The sequence below is a fragment of the Bos javanicus genome, chromosome 1 (assembly GCF_032452875.1).
Source record: "Bos javanicus breed banteng chromosome 1, ARS-OSU_banteng_1.0, whole genome shotgun sequence".
Classification (NCBI taxonomy): domain Eukaryota; kingdom Metazoa; phylum Chordata; class Mammalia; order Artiodactyla; family Bovidae; genus Bos; species Bos javanicus.
The window spans coordinates 141,505,758-141,521,962 of record NC_083868.1 but is presented as its reverse complement, the minus strand read 5'-3'; the positions used below and the strand labels follow the sequence as shown (position 1 = coordinate 141,521,962).

The 16,205-nt window shown below is 43.6% G+C and overlaps 2 protein-coding genes across 5 annotated transcripts in view; one reads left to right on the top strand and one right to left on the bottom strand.

The window, feature by feature from the left end:
• TMPRSS2 (transmembrane serine protease 2) overlaps positions 1-16,205 on the top strand; it is a 126,205-nt gene that overhangs the window by 65,315 nt on the left and 44,685 nt on the right. The window lies entirely within an intron of this gene.
• The window catches only part of MX1 (MX dynamin like GTPase 1), a 38,249-nt gene that overhangs the window by 13,742 nt on the left and 8,302 nt on the right, over positions 1-16,205 (bottom strand). For 2 of the 4 annotated variants that reach the window (XM_061422108.1, XM_061422083.1), the window contains exons 2-8: positions 15,788-15,864; positions 14,997-15,093; positions 9,657-9,849; positions 9,016-9,153; positions 5,644-5,798; positions 4,900-5,038; positions 1,730-1,928 (exon numbers count right to left, since the gene is read on the bottom strand). In XM_061422108.1, the coding sequence (XP_061278092.1) occupies positions 1,730-1,928; positions 4,900-5,038; positions 5,644-5,798; positions 9,016-9,153; positions 9,657-9,849; positions 14,997-15,086 (914 nt within the window). In that variant the 5' untranslated portion in view covers positions 15,087-15,093; positions 15,788-15,864. Of the gene's footprint in view, positions 1-1,729; positions 1,929-4,899; positions 5,039-5,643; positions 5,799-9,015; positions 9,154-9,656; positions 9,850-13,804; positions 13,991-14,996; positions 15,094-15,787; positions 15,865-16,205 lie in introns of all 4 variants that reach the window. The other 2 variants (XM_061422098.1, XM_061422092.1) reach the window with 2 other exon arrangements.

Genomic DNA, 16,205 nt, shown 5'->3' with positions numbered 1-16,205 from the left:
AGTGCACATGTGTGAGCTAAGTCACTTCAGTTATATCTGACTCTTTGTGACCCCATGGAAGGTAGCCCAACCAGGCTCCTCTGTCCATGGGATTCTCCAGGCAGGAATACTAGAGTGGGTTGCCATGCCCTCCTCCAGGGGATCTTCCTGACCCAGGGATCAAACCTGCATCTCCTGCATTGGCAAGTGAGTTCTTTACTCACAAGTAGGGAGTGCCACTTGCGAAGCCTGTAGGCACACATTCAGTGGTATTAAGTACAATTACATTGATGTGTGACCATCACCACCATCTACCTCCAGAAACAGCTCATCTTCCCCACCTGAAACTCTGTCCCCATTAAACATCTCTCCACCCCCTCCCCCAGGTCCTGTCTCTATGAATTTACCCCTTTAGGGACCTTGTATTAGAGGAATTATACAGTGCTTGTCTTTTCATGACTGGCTTATTTCACTGAGCATATTGCCCTCAAGGTACAGCCGTGTTATAGCAGGTGCTAGAATTTTCTTCCTTTCTAAGGCCAAATTCTATTCCACTGTGTGGATAGAATTTTTTTAATCCATTTTGGATAAACATTGTGTTTATCTATCAGTGGTCACTCAGCTTGCTTCCATGTTTTTTTTTAGCTATTGTGAATAATGCTCCTATGAACACAGGACTGCAAGGATCTCTTCTGAATTATGTGTCTCTGCAGGCTTCTGGGAAGATCAAATATGATAATGTTTACAAAGGACATGCGTCTCCTCCCACATACACATGTGCACACACAAGGGATCTCAGTGAATGTGTCATTTTTTCCTCAACATCCTATAAGAATCTTTTTATTGGCATCTCCTTGGCACAGCACTATAATGGTTGCTAGCACTGTGATCTCTTACTCTTTACTCCATACAAATCCCATGATTTTCAACATGTACATTCCACAGTCTTCACAATTAAAAACAAATCTGTGCTGAACATGCTTTAGGGGACATTACTGAACACATCTCTGATTGCTTGCCTGTGTGGAATTCCTAGAAATGGAACTCAGCCTTAGGGACACCTGTGTGATCTCAGCACACGCCATTGGCAACGGAGATGCAAGCCCACACCCCTCCTTTCCCACCAACTCTACACCTTCTCATTATTTCAAAATAACCAATTTATCAGTATCATCCTTTTTTTAAAAAATTTCATTTTTGGCATCAGGGTTAGAAAGGCCTTTATCCTGGAATTATTAATTCTCCGCCTATATTTTCTTATGAGAAGTGGTACTTTCTTTGTACTTAATTTTAAACTTCCACTGATATTTATTTTGGTATCCCATGTTAAGTAAGGACAAATTTAATCTTTCCCAACTATTAAATAATTATTTCAGTGCCACTGATTGATAATGAAACTGACAAAAGCCCAGGAATTTGAAGTGCCACGTTTATCACAGACCAAATGTATGTACTTGAGCCTACTTCTGGGTTTTCCACTTTGTTTCCATCCTGTTACACTTACATTTATATTCTGTTTCCAGAACTATAATAAGTTATTGCAAAAAGTCTCCGCCTTCTTCTGAAGTTTTATTCTTTGCCTACTTTGTGAATTCCTCCTTTCCTCTTCCAGGCAGATTCCCCATGATCACAGTAAAGGAACAGACACACACGGATACTCTCAACAGCCAACCTGGGACAGCATGCATTTCTCCTGTGAGGAAGGAGGTCCTTAATTTCGGTTCTCCCTGGGAAAGCTGCATGCACATACCTGAAATGTGCGTGATCCTCGAAGAATATCCGCTCTCTCTGCAGAGCCTTGTCCAGGCTCATCCGATGCTTGATGTCCTGCTGGCCACGGCACTTGACGATCATGTAGCCCTTCTTCAGGTGGAAAACCAGGTTTCTCACCACGTCCACGACCTTGTCTTCTGTGCCTTTGTCCACCAGATCGGGCTTTGTCAAGATTCCTGCAATCCAGAGACTCTGCTTACAGAATGTTCACATCTTCGCAGGGTGAGGAGTAAGGTCAGCTCCCCTCCTGGGGAGCGAGGTCCCCTAGCCCTGGGCTTGCTCCCACGCTGCTTGGGGCAGACAATGCAGCTTGCCTAGTGAAGGTGCGAGGCTCAGCCTCTCTGTGCTCCTTAAGTTCACTTCACCAAGACCTTGGCTCTCATGCCAGAGAGACAGCAGCGTGTAATGGCCCATTACGTTCCTCCTGTTCAGCAAAGGAGTTCACTCTCATGCAATGGGTCTCAAACTTCCCTGTACATCAGAGCCACCTTAAGGCCCCGCTCCAGAGATTTTGATTCAGCAGATTTGGTAGGATCAAGGGACTTGCATTTCTAAAAATTCTTCAGTTAATATTGGTGCAGGTGGGGCCTGGCTCACACTTGGGAAAATAAGGGTCTGACCAGGATCAGCTAGGTCATTTGCAGGACCCAATGCAAAATGAAAATGCAGAATGCCTGTTTAAACAAGTATTGCAAGATGGCAGCATCAGAACACTGCCCCGAGCACGGACCCATCTGTATGTGAGGCCCCGTGCGGTTGTCCAGCCCAGGATTAACTCTGAGGTTTACTGTGCCCACTTGTAGCCGCAGCCCTGGCTGAGAGATTCTCATCCCAGGCAGGATGGGCAGCAGGACAAGCAAAGAATGAGACCTGCAGCTAAGGATGGTGGAGCAGAATGTGGAAGGGACTGACGGCATCACTGGTATGCAGGTGAGCAGCCTCTGCCCAGACTTCTTGTTAGGTGTGAAAATAAATTGCTGTTTGTTTCAGCCACTCTCCTCAGGCTCTCTGCTATTTACAGCCAAATGCATTTTTTCAAACATAACATTTTAACCATTTTTACATGCACATTTCAGGTGCATGAAACACTTTCACGTTGTTGGGCAACCTTGACCACTATTCATCTTCAAAACCTTTTCCTCTTCCCCAGCTGAGACTCTGTAACCACCAAACACTAACTCCTATTTCTCCCTTCCCCCACTTGACTTCCTGTCTATGAACCTGACCACACTAGGTCCCTCATATGGATGAGGTCATGCAGTATTTGTCCTTTGGCACTGGCTTATGTCACTGAGCCCAGTGTCTTCAAGGTTCATCCTCATTGTAGCAGGTGTCAGAATGTCCCTCCTTTTTAAGGTTGGATACTATCCCACTATCCCAAGATAATCACGATTGTATGATCACTCACCTAGAGCCAGACATCCTGGAATGTGAAGTCAAGTGGGCCTTAGAAAGCATCACTACGAACAAAGCTAGTGGAGGTGATGGAATTCCAGTTGAGCTATTTCAAATCCTGAAAGATGATGCTGTGAAAGTGCTGCACTCAATATGCCAGCAAATATGAAAAACTCAGCAGTGGCCACAGGACTGGAAAAGGTCAGTTTTCATTCCAATCCCAAAGAAAGGCAATGCCAAAGAATGCTCAAACTACTGCACAGTTGCACTCATCTCACATGCTAGTAAAGTAATGCTCAAAATTCTCCAAGCCAGGCTTCAGCAATATGTGAACTGTGAACTTCCAGATGTTCAAGCTGGTTTTAGAAAAGGCAGAGGAACCAGAGATCAAATTGCCAACATCTGCTGGATCATTGAAAAAGCAAGAGAGTTCCAGAAAAGCATCTATTTCTGCTTTATTGACTATGCCAAAGCCTTTGACTGTATGGATCACAATAAACTGTGGAAAATTCTGAAAGAAATGGGAATACCAGACCACCTGACCTGCCTCTTGAGAAACCTATATGCAGGTCAGGAAGCAACAGTTAGAACTGGACATGGAACAATAGACTGGTTCTAAATAAGAAAAGGAGTACGTCAAGGCTGTATATTGTCACCCTGCTTATTTAACTTCTATGCAGAGTACATCATGAGAAATGCTGGGCTGGCAGAAGCACAAGCTGGAATCAAGATTGCCGGGAGAAATATCAATAACCTCAGATATGCAGATGACACCACCCTTATGGCAGAAAGTGAAGAGGAACTCAAAAGCCTTTTGATGAAAGTGAAAGTGGAGAGTGAAAAAGTTGGCTTAAAGCTCAACATTCAGAAAACGAACTTCATGGGAAATAGATGGGGAAACAGTGGAAACAGTGTCAGACTTTATTTTTTTGGGCTCACTGCAGATGGTGACTGCAGCCACAAAATTAAAAGACGCTTACTCCTTGGAAGGAAAGTTATGACCAACCTAGATAACATATTCAAAAGCAGAGACATTACTTTGCCAACAAAGATCCGTCTAGTCAAGGCTATGGTTTTTCCAGTGGTCATGTATGGATGCGAGAGTTGGATTGTGAAGAAAGCTGAGTGCCGAAGAATTGATGCTTTTGAACTGTGGTGTTGGAAAAGACTCTTGAGAGTCCCTTGGACTGCAAGGAGATCCAACCAGTCCATTCTAAAGGAAATCAGCCCTGGGTGTTCTTTGGAAGGAATGATGCTAAAGCTGAAGCTCCAGTACTTTGGCCATCTCATGCAAAGAGTTGACTCATTGGAAAAGACTCTGATGCTGGGAGGGATTGGGGGCAGGAGGAAAAGGGGAAGACAGAGGATGAGATGGCTGGATGGCATCACTGACTCGATGGACATGAGTTTGAGTGAACTCCAGGAGTTGGTGATGGACAGAGAGGCCTGGCATCCTATGGTTCATGGGGTCGCAAAAGTCGGACACGATTGAGCGACTGAACTGAACTGAACTATTCCACTGTGGGCTTCCTTGGTAGCTCAGCTGGTAAAGAATCTGCCTGCAATGCAGGAGATGGGGGACACACGGGTTCAATCCCTGGGTCAGGAAGATCCTCTGGAGAAGGGAATGGCAATCCACTCCAGTATTCTTGCCTCAGAAATCCCAAGGACATCGAAGCTAGGAGAGCTACAGTCCATGGGGCCACAAAAAGTCAGACATGACTGAGTGACTAACAATTTCATTCTTCTCACCTATGGTCCTGTCTCCTTGGGGGTCCACCTCCTGAGCCATGCGCAACGCCTCTGTGGTAGCGATGTCCACGTTAGCAGGGACCACCACCAAGTTGATGGTCTCCTGCCTAAGGATATACTTCCTGATGAGAGACTTGATCTGTAAGAAAATTAGAGGGTCTGAGAGTTGAGACAGGTCCTGACCTTGTACTTGCTTCTGGCCTTCCAAGTCCCAGAGGTATTTCTTCCAAGAAGCAAACACAGAAATGAGCTGACAACACAAGTCAGAAAAACTACATTTTCTGAGGGAACACTATGAGGTTTTAACTCGTGAGTCATCTGCCAAGACCTCAAATCTGAAGGTCACAATGAAAAATAAGATGCCAAAAGAATTGCTTGATATTCCCTAAATCTTTAATCCACAGGGTGAGATTCACTGATACAGGAATATCATTATATTTGCTCCTAATGCTCCTTCTTCCCACATAAAACCCCTTCCTAATGCATGCAATTTAGATATGGCATAGAGTATAACTATAACCAAAAATGAGTCACTGCATAAAACACAAATAAAATGCTTTCCCAACTTTGCCTCTTCCCATAGAAGCTTCCATCCAACTTGGTGGAGTAATTTTGACCAATGCATGCTCCAAATTCCCCACCTCCCCATACCCACTCCTCAAGCTTGGTCCTGGACTCACTGATGCTCTAATGCAGCCCCTCCCCCGCACAAGACCTGGGCCAGGATGGAGCCTGAAGTTTCACCTGATATTCAATGTCGGGTGGCTGGTTGCCCACAGCAACCCTGGTGATGCCAGGAAGGTCTATCAGGGTCAGATCTGGGACGTGAGGGGAGCTGACCTCCAGGCTAATCAGCTCATGACTGATCCCCGTGCCTTCCCCAGCGATGGCAATCTGGGCTAGAGAAGAGGAGAAAGAAAAACGGAATAGAGCTTGGGATGGAATATCTCATTACAGTGAATCTTCTGAAGGCAACGCCCACCTGCTGTGATTCAACAGTAAGGCATATTTGGAACAGATTCATTTCTCCAAAACAAAAAGGGACATCAAAGGATAATCCCATATTTGCATTGCCAGTGGCCAGAATAGTCTGCAGAGAGAACTAGCGAGAACACCTCTGTAGGTGACACCCATCTGAACCAGTCTTAACCTGGCAGAGCAGGTAAGTTTTTCCTGGTGCCACACCTAAATTCCTCCCATTCATCCACTAGGAACTTAACAAAGAGGTAAAATGAAAACAAATAAAAATAAATGGTGACTCCTAAAACATGACCTGGAAAGTTATGGGTGGTGGTACATGCTTGTTTCAGGCAAGCTGAGCATTAGCTGTTGATATTCCATTAAGAGATTTAATTATGTCCCTTCGTCCATAATAATAAAAATTTCAAGATAAGAATTTACTTCATCAAACTTTTAGCTAATACCAGCTGACTACTTTATACATCCGGAATGTCTTTTTGGTATGCTTTATATCGGTCAAGAATGTAGAAGGAAATAATAGTAACAATGTTATATGTAGCACAATCTGCTAATTCTGCCCCCCACCCCACCAAATCCATTTCCCAGAGATTCGGTCATATAAAATTGTCTGGCCCATGGGATAGATGTGAAGATGCTATGTGTAACTTCCAGAAATATGCTTAAGACAGGGATAGGTCCTTTGCCAATGACTAGCTGGCAGGAATGGGCACTTGACTAAATGATAAGGGGGCCTTGGGAGCAGAGGCCACACAGAGTGTAGGAATGAGACAGGAGTCTGGGTTCATAACCTTGGAACCCTTACATCAGCTCTGAGAGACATAAAACTGACATTGTTTAAACCACTGTGTTAGTAACTTGCTTGCACAAATGGCTTCTATACTCCTTCCCATCTCCATATGAACGCTGCTTTATAGAAAGAATGCCACTTCTCCCATCAAGAGAGTTTGCTTCTTGAAAGTGGGCCTGAGTACATTAATTTCTTTGAGTAACAGGTTGTCACAAAATGTATTCCAGTAGACACTGAAAGATGCTTACACATCAGAGCTTCGAACTCAGGTCTCTTGGTACTTGGAACCCTTCTACCAACATGTTAAAGAACCCAACCCAGTCACCTGGGGGGGACAGGCCACTGTCAGACCATGGGAAGGTCTGGTCATTCCAGTCGAGGATTGGGTGGGTACCCGAGGTCATCCTAGACTGTTGGCCCCAGCCAAATCATCCTAGAGGAAAAGAATTGCCCAGCTGATCCTTTGAATCACAGGAAATAAACTGTTCCAAGCCATTAGGTTTTGAGATTGTTTTGTTACACACCAAGGACTAACTGATACACACTAATTTTGCATTTTCTGCAGGCAACCTAATCCCAACAAACACACAATAACATTTTCATGATAACATTATTTAATTTTTACACAACAGCCAATAAATGGTAGTTAGTGCTTCCACTTTTATAGAGTCAAATCCATTCTTTCCTACTGCTGGATATCAGTTCATACCATTTATGTATCTTCCCCAAATTACTAGAACTTAATTATGTGACATACTAGGAAGAAATTAAAGTCAATAAGGGAAAATTGCTTACTCATCTCACTCACACTTAGCAGCAACTAAGTATATCACTACTTTGTCCCTATCTACATGGGAAATAGATGGGGAAACAGTGGAAACAGTGTCAGACTTTATTTTTCTGGGCTCCAAAATCACTGCAGATGGTGACTGCAGCCATGAAATTAAAAGACGCTTACTCCTTGGAAGGAAAGTTATGACCAAACTAGACAACATATTCAAAAGCAGAGACATTACTTTGCCAACAAAGGTTCGTCTAGTCAAGGCTATGGTTTTTCCTGTGGTCATGTATGGATGTGAGAGTTGGACTGTGAAGAAAGCTGAGCACCGAAGAATTGATGCTTTTGAACTGTGGTGCTGGAGAAGACTCTTGAGAGTCCCTTGGACTGCAAGGAGATCCAACCAGTCCATTCTGAAGGAGATCAGCCCTGGGATTTCTTTGGAAGGAATGATGCTAAAGCTGAGACTCCAGTACTTTGGCCACCTCATGCGAAGAGTTGACTCATTCAAAAAGACTCTGATGCTGGGAGGGACTGGGGGCAAGAGGAGAAGGGGACGACAGAGGATGAGATGGCTGGATGGCATCACTGACTTGATGGACATGAGTCTGAGTGAACTCTGGGAGTTGGTGATGGACAGGGAGGCCTGGTGTGCTGCGATTCTTGGGGTCACAAAGAGTCGGACACGACTGAGTGACTGATCTGATCTCTGACGTTAAGCGTTGCTGCTGCTGCTAAGTCGCTTCAGTTGTGTCCAACTCCGTGTGACCCCAGAGACGGCAGCCCACCAGGCTCCCCCATCCCTGGGATTCTCCAGGCAAGAACACCAGAGTGGGTTGCCATTTCCTTCTCCAATGCATGAAAGTGAGAAGTGAAAGTGAAGCCGCTCAGTCCTGCCTGACTCTTAGCGACCCCATGGACTGCAGCCTACCAGGCTCCTCTGTCCATGGGATTTTCCAGGCAAGAGTACTGGAGTAGTGGGGTGCCATTGCCTTCTCCGACATTAAGCGTTAATTTTCTCTTTTCAGATGTTTCAAAATGATACAGTAATCTCTGTGGTGTGCATTTACTGAGACCTGCCATATATTATTCTAAACTGGGATTATTCAAGCACATGCATCCCACTCTTGGAAGAAAAAGACTTCCAGTTCTGAACAGGATTCAGTGATGGTCCAGTCAGCATTTTGGAAAGCTGGTTAACAGGTGAAGGTGTTCCTTGGACCCACACCCTGACATCAGATCTGTGGAGTGGGGAGGCCTTTGAATAAAGGACAAATACTCCATATTTGAAGACAAGCTTCAAAATTCACATTATGCTCAGATACATACTTACATACTAAGTAATAAATTACTGAGGTCAGATTCTGTCCAAAGCACTGGTCTTAATGAGAGTAAAAAAAAGAGAAAATACAAGAGAGCTGGGGGCCTGATGGAGGGAAGGGAAGGTTCCTGAGGGACCAGAACAGGCCTAGAAAGGGGAGAGTGGGAACAGTGACAGGCAGACCCCATCTATTTCACCTCGTTGACCAGATATGCAAATAGGCATGAAGAACAAACATGGGACACTTACCTTCACTGATTTCCTTTTCCACCTGTGAAGCATCTGGAATCTCAATCTCTTTGTCCAGGAAGCTGACTTTGCCTTTCCACTCGTCTTCATTCCCAAGTTTTTTCAGCCTCAGCACAAGAGGACATCTTGTAACAATACCTAGGAAACCACTACTCATCAGGTCTATACAGTCCTATATGGTGGTCTTAGACCAGTGGTTCTTAAATTTGTATAATCATCCGGGAGGCTCCTAAAACTGCAAACTCCCTGTTCTCACCCTTTGACTCTCTGAGGCATGCTATCTGGGGTGACTCACAAATGTGCATCTAGAATGTACATTTCAGATGGAGTTTGACTTGAAATCCCCTACTTTAGATCTTTTGCTTCACCCCGGTGTTTTCCATCAGCCCAGGTGGTAACACTGCATTGGGAAACCCCAGACTTCTGCAAACATCCTCCACCATCCCCCAGAAGACACAGGAGAAGACAGTCATCTGTGAGCGGAGGACACAGGCCTCAGGAGATACCAACCCTGGTAATACCTTGATCTTGGCCTTCTAGCCTCCCAAATTTTGAGAAGTAAACTTCTATTGTTTAAGCCCAAGTCTGAGGTCCTCTGTTTCTGCAGCCTGAGCTAAGCAACACAGAAGCCAAGTGCTTACCACTGCCCCTGGGGAGGGCGACCCCAGACAGGGCCTCCAGCACAGAGCTCTTGCCCGAGCTCTGGTCCCCGATAACAGCAATGGCGGGCAGGGCCAGGTCCTGCTCCACGCCCAGGGACCGCAGGGAGTCGATGAGATCAATGCAGGGCCGCACCTTCTCTTCATATTGGCTGTACAGGTTGCTCTTGGACTCCTGGAAGAGGCAGAATGGGAGATCTCTATCATAACCTGCAGGTCACGTTCCATCAAAGATGGACAACTTCAATCATCCTAATGTATACAGGTGATTAAAGCTCCCCAATCAAGAGAATGAGGGTAAAACAGAAATAAATATTTGAAGAAATAAATGTCCTCAAACTTGGTGAAAACTATTAACCCAAAGATCCCCAAAGCTCAATGAGCCCAGAGCAAAGGAAACATAAAGTAACTATATCAAGGCACACTATAGTCAAATTGGTCAAAATCAGTGATAATGACAGAATGCCAGCCAGAAGATGACATGTTATGTACAGAAGAATAAACACGAGATTTATAGCCTATTTCTCAGTAGAAACTATGCAAATGAGAAGACAGTGTAGCAACTTTGTTAAAGTACTGAGAAAAATCATCAACCTAAAATTTTCTACTTGGAAAAAAAAAATCTTTTAAAATAAGAAAGTGAGTAAGGACTTTTCTGGATGTACAAAAATGAATGAATTCATCACTAGCAGACCTGCATTACAGGAAATGTTTAGGATGCCCTTCAAGCCAAAGGAAAATGATATTGAATGGACATTTTAATCTACACCAAGGAATTTACACCAGAAATGGTGACTACTATACTTTTTTATTACTTAAATCTCTTTATTTATTTATTTTAGATATTTGAAATACAACTTTATTCTGATTCTAAATGAAAAGGGATGGGAATGACAGTAACAAACAAGATTCCACCTCTCAATATTGTCATGTGACTATAGCAGTCTTGTATTTGAAACTCAAGGAGGAAACAACTGTGATCCAAAACACCTAAATATGTGGGTCCAAAAAATGAAGGTATTTTTTTTTTTAACTACCACATTCACTCCAAAGCCCATCCATCTCCTTCAGCATCCAAAGATTAAGCACATGTTCTGCTTAGCTATATAATAAAGTGGCAAACACGCTGCACCGCTGACGTCACAGGACAGTTGCCTATAAAACTAGCCTTCCGACGCTGGGCCCCAGCTTCGCTTTCTCACAGGTCATCATCTTCATCCGGGAGAGCAGTTGTCTGAGCAACCTCTAAATCGTGCTCATACCGTGCTGCCAAGGCTGGGTCCATGACCACCTCTGGCAGGGCAAGAGCAGGCATGGCAACAAACTCCAAGTTAGGGTCTCCAATCAGTTTTCTAGCAAGCCAGAGGAAGGGCTTTTCAAAGCTGTAGTTACTTTTGGCAGAAATGTCATAGTACTGAAGATTCTTCTTTCGGTGGAAGACAACTGACTTTGCCTTAGCCTTTCTGTCCTTAATATCCACTTTGTTGCCACAGATATCTTTAAAAGACATTGGCCATTTCCAAAAGGATAACAGTATAATGTGGGGGCTTAAAATATTGATAAAATAAAAACTCATGACAAAAATGGCATGCAGGCTGGGAGGAGACAAATGGACACATATTATCATAAGGTTCTTATATTATATATGAAATAATATATTAGTACTTGAAGGTAAACTTGATAAATTAAAGACATGATATACTCCCTAAAACAGTTGTACTCAATAAACCAACAAAGGAAATAAAATGAAATCATAAAAAACTTAGTTAATTCAAAAGAAAGCAGAAAAAGAGGAAATGAAGAATAGGGCAAATGGAAAACAAATAGCAAAATATCTTTCCAAGTCCAATTATATTAACAATCACAGTAAATCTAAAGAGTCTAAATACTCCTAGAATAGTCAAATGACTTTGAAAAACAAAAGAGTTGGAGGGTTAACATGACCTGATTTCCATAATTATTATTAAAGCTGTGGTAACCAATTTTCTTTAGGGTTGATTGGTTTGATCTCCTTGCAGTCCAAGGGACTCCCAAGAGTCTTCTCCAGCAACACACTTCAAAAACATCAATTCTTCACCTCCCTTTACCCTTCCCAAATTACTCTTGGCAATTCCTTCTCCTCTCCTCTATCCTGTCCACTTGTCCTTGTAGCCACACTAAGTTCAAGCCCTCTCCTCTATTGCAATAGTCTTGAATAAAATCTTCCCCACTATTTTTAAACAAGTGTCCTGTGTGAATTTTCTCACTTAAGAAAGGTTTGGAGCTTGAATCCCCAGGGAAAACCTTGTGGGGGCTATGCACATACCTGGCTGTACCTTCCTACTCATCAGTGGCTTATTTTAGCCCTCCTTATGGGTTATTGACTTCCCTGGGGGCTCAGACGGTAAAGCGTCTGTTTACAATGCGGGAGACCCGGGTTTGATCCCTGGGTTGGGAAGATCCCCTGGAGAAGGAAATGGCAATGCACTCCAGGACTATTGCCTGGAAAATCCCATGGACAGAGGAACCTGGTAGGCTATAGCCCATGGGGTCGCAAAGAGTCGTACATGACTGAGCGACTTCACTTTCTTTCACTATGAGTTCTTTTTGTTTTCATTTCTTTATATCACCCATTCCCAAGAGTTTATGAAACATGAACGGTAATCAGCCAAAATGCATGTGCCAACCACCTGGGTTAAGAAAACACATATCCCCTGTACCTGAGACACTTTGTCCACCCTTCCCCAGGCAACTTCCTCCTAAAACCCCTTTACCTCTAGAGGGTCCCTCTATTTCCAGGTTTATGAAAACGATGTCCTTGCTTTTCATTCGTTTTACCCCCCACCCATCTTTCCCTAAAAAATACATGGCTTATGGCGGCCTGGATCTTTATATAAATGGAATGATACAGTATATTTCTTCTGTGACCTGATTCTAGGGGATTCACCACAGTCTATTTATTGTAATTTATTTATTTTTTGGGGGGGGCCATGCCATGTGGCTTCCAGGGGATCTTAGTTCCCCAACCACAGATTGAATCCAACCTATGGCAGTTAAAGTGTTGAGCCCGAACCATAGAGCCACCAGCCACACCATTGTTTTTTAGACCCAGCCATCATGATCCCTGGAAGTCTAGCTCATTACTTTTCACTGCTGTGTGGAATTCTACTGCATACCACAATCTATGTATGCATTCCACTACTCATGGACACTTGTGTTATTTCTGGTTTTGCTTATAAAAAAATGCTGTACAAACATGGCAAAATGCATCTCAAACCTCAGCACAAAGAAAAACCACCTAGAAGTCTTGTAGAAACACAGATGGTAGGTCCCACCCCTGAAATTTCTAGTTCACTAGGTCTGGGGAAGGGTGTGCGAGGGTGATAGTTTGCATTTCAAACTTCCCCAGAGATATTAATGTTGCTTCTCTGGGGATCATACTCTGAGAACCAAGGTCAATATCTAGAAGTGGAATTTCTGGGTCATAAGATACACCTTGTTCAACCTGGCCAGAAAGGCCAAGCTACACTCACCTGATACGAAGAGTCAACCCACTGTAAAAGATTCTGATGCTGGGAAAGACTGAAGGCTAAAGGAGAAGAGCTTGGCAGAGGATGAGATGGTTAGATAGCATGCACCGACTCAATGCACATGAATTTAACTCTGGGAGATGGAAGACAGAGGAGCCTGGCATGCTACAGTCCATGGAGTTTCAAAGAGTAGGACACAACTTAGCAACTGAATAACAACAACAACAACATTCAAACATGTGGGTGTGAGCATTATGAGTTCCTACTGCCCTATTCCTTGCCAGTTACAGCCAGGCAAGAGACAACAGTTATATTATGGTGCTGGAAATATGGGTGAATTTCTTATTTTTCTGTGTCCTTTGGTGTAGTTTATAATATTGTTTAAAATATTGTTAACCACTGATGATTAAAATGGAGGCAATTGGAAAGAGGCTGAAGATCCATTGCTTTAAAACATATGACAGCAATAAACAGAGCTCTTTCTAAGTGCCCAAACTCTACCTCCTCTCAGTTCAGTTCAGTTCAGTCGCTCAGTCCTGTCCAACTCTTTGCGACCCCATGATTCGCAGCATGCCAGGCCTCCCTGTCCATCACCAACTCCCGGAATTCACTCAGACTCACATCCATCGAGTCAGTGATGCCATCCAGACATCTCATCCTCCGTCATCCCCTTCTCCTCCTGCCCCCCATCACTCCCAGCATCAGAGTCTTTTCCAGTGAGTCAACTCTTCACATGAGGTGGCCACAAGTACTGGAGTTTCAGCTTCAGCAACAGCTGCACAAAGTAAATACTCCTCCTCTCAACAGCTGCACAAAGTAAATACTCTTATTATTTTCATTTTAGAAATGGAAAACCAAGCTTCTAAAGGGAGGAGTAACCACCCAAGTTCTTACAGCTGCACGTGTCAGCAGTGGAATCAAATTCAGGTTGAACTGATTCGAGAAGCCAAGTTTGCTTCCCACCAAAAATATGTCTCATTCCTGGGAGAAAAGACACCACATGGCTTCACTGTTGGAGATATCACAATGACACTTAGGAGGTTTGAGCTCGAGACCAAACTATAATGTGGGCACGTGACCTCACAGGGCTCCTTGGGCCCAGTGTCTGGGCCCAATTCTTACACCAGCCCATTGGCCTCTTGCCTGGATTTTCCAGACCAAAATTGCACCCCAACCACGGGGCTGAGATGGTAAAGAATCCTCCTGCAATACAGGAGACCCTGGTTTGACGCCTTGGTTGGGAAGATCCCCTAGAGAAAGGAATGGCTACCCGCTCCAGTATTCTTGCCTGGAGAATCCCATGGACAGAGGAGCCTGGCAGGTTACAGTCCGTGGGGTCACAGACAGACATGACTGAGTGACTAACACTTTCACTTTCAGGATCAGCTAAGACAAAACACTAATGGCGTTTGGCTGTAAGAAAAGTGAAGTCGCTCAGTCGTGTCCGACTCTTTGCGACCCCATAGACTGTAGCTTACCAGAGGCTCCTCTGTCCATGGGATTTTCTAGGCAACAGTACTAGAGTGGATTGCCATTTCCTTCTCCAGGGGATCTTTCCGACCCAGAGCTCGAACCCGGGTCTCCCACATTGTAGACAGACGCTTTACCGTCTGAGCCACCAGGGAAGTCCTTTGGCTGCAAGAAGGGCCCAAGCAGAATGAATCACACACATCTGTGCATCCACATATAGCCCCTGGAGAGATGAGGAAGCGAGCATCCCTGGGCACCAATGGCATCGCAGTTATCAATGGGCAGCCCACAAGTGAACACAGTTCATGTCCACATGGACAGTGGTTTTCAGGCATCAACTTACAGTTTCATGTTCCCTCACCATATCTTCACTTCCATTTAGACTGGATTCAGGTGAATCAAGTTCTTTGATACCCAAGTCAGAATGAACCATCTTCTTCCTTTATCAGTTCAGCATAAATCAAGAACATCAGGATTAACACAATTCAGGAGCTGGGTACATTCAATCATGGAACCAAACCCACCATAAGACACACTGGGACAGAGTGGGAGATCAGAAAGAAATGACAGGAGAACTCCAAGGAACCAAATGTCAGATGAAGACACGCTCCATCCCAGCTCAGTGGTCTTCAAAGACATGTTTCTGGACGTCAAAAGCTTTTTTAAAACTCTGTATTTCCAATCATGTTTATAGGGTGAACATCAAAAATTTTTTTCACCATAAATTTAAATAGCAACAAAGAATGAAATTTCTAATGCATTTTAAAATTTACGTTTAAAAATAAAATTACTGTAAGACTCTTTCCAATGTAGATGAGGGATTCTAAATATTTGATAATACCCAAACATTTTATATATATATATATATATATATATATATATATATATATATATATATATATATAGCATAGCTTGCATGATCTTAGTTCCCTGACCAGGGCTTGAACTCAGGTCCCAGCAATGAAAGTGCTGAGTCCTAACCACTGGACTATATGTTAAAAAATTGTAATTTTTTTTCTGGGACCATAAGCTTCTAAATATTAAGACTTATGTAATAATCTTGGATAAAAGTAAATGAAAATATATTTCCCCTAGGACTTGAAATAAATGTTATAAAAAGTACAAAGCACTTACCTCAATATACCTTCCTTTTACTTGACAATGTAGTGCTGACTAGTTGGCAGAAATGCAGAGCTCTGCTCCAACACCGCCTTGGAATCAGGCAAAACATACAAATTAGACCAAAACCCGATAAACACAATACATGTCAGTGCTCATCGCCATACATCCCATTGCTGAGAATGGTGAAGATGCAGAGGGGATGTGCTTTGAAGGAAGTTCACAGTTCCCTGAGTCCTTTTGTAAACCTTAAATATTTAAATTCTAAGGTTGAAGGATAAAGCAGAGAGACTTGCTGTCCGTGTACTGAATCAACACTTTTTTTTCCTGATGCTCTTTTTGTATATTCTCTAGGGACCCTCCCCCAAGGCCTATTCGGATTTTGAAAGGACAAGTTGAAAGGGCAAGCTTGCTTAAAATAAAAAAGCGCGGG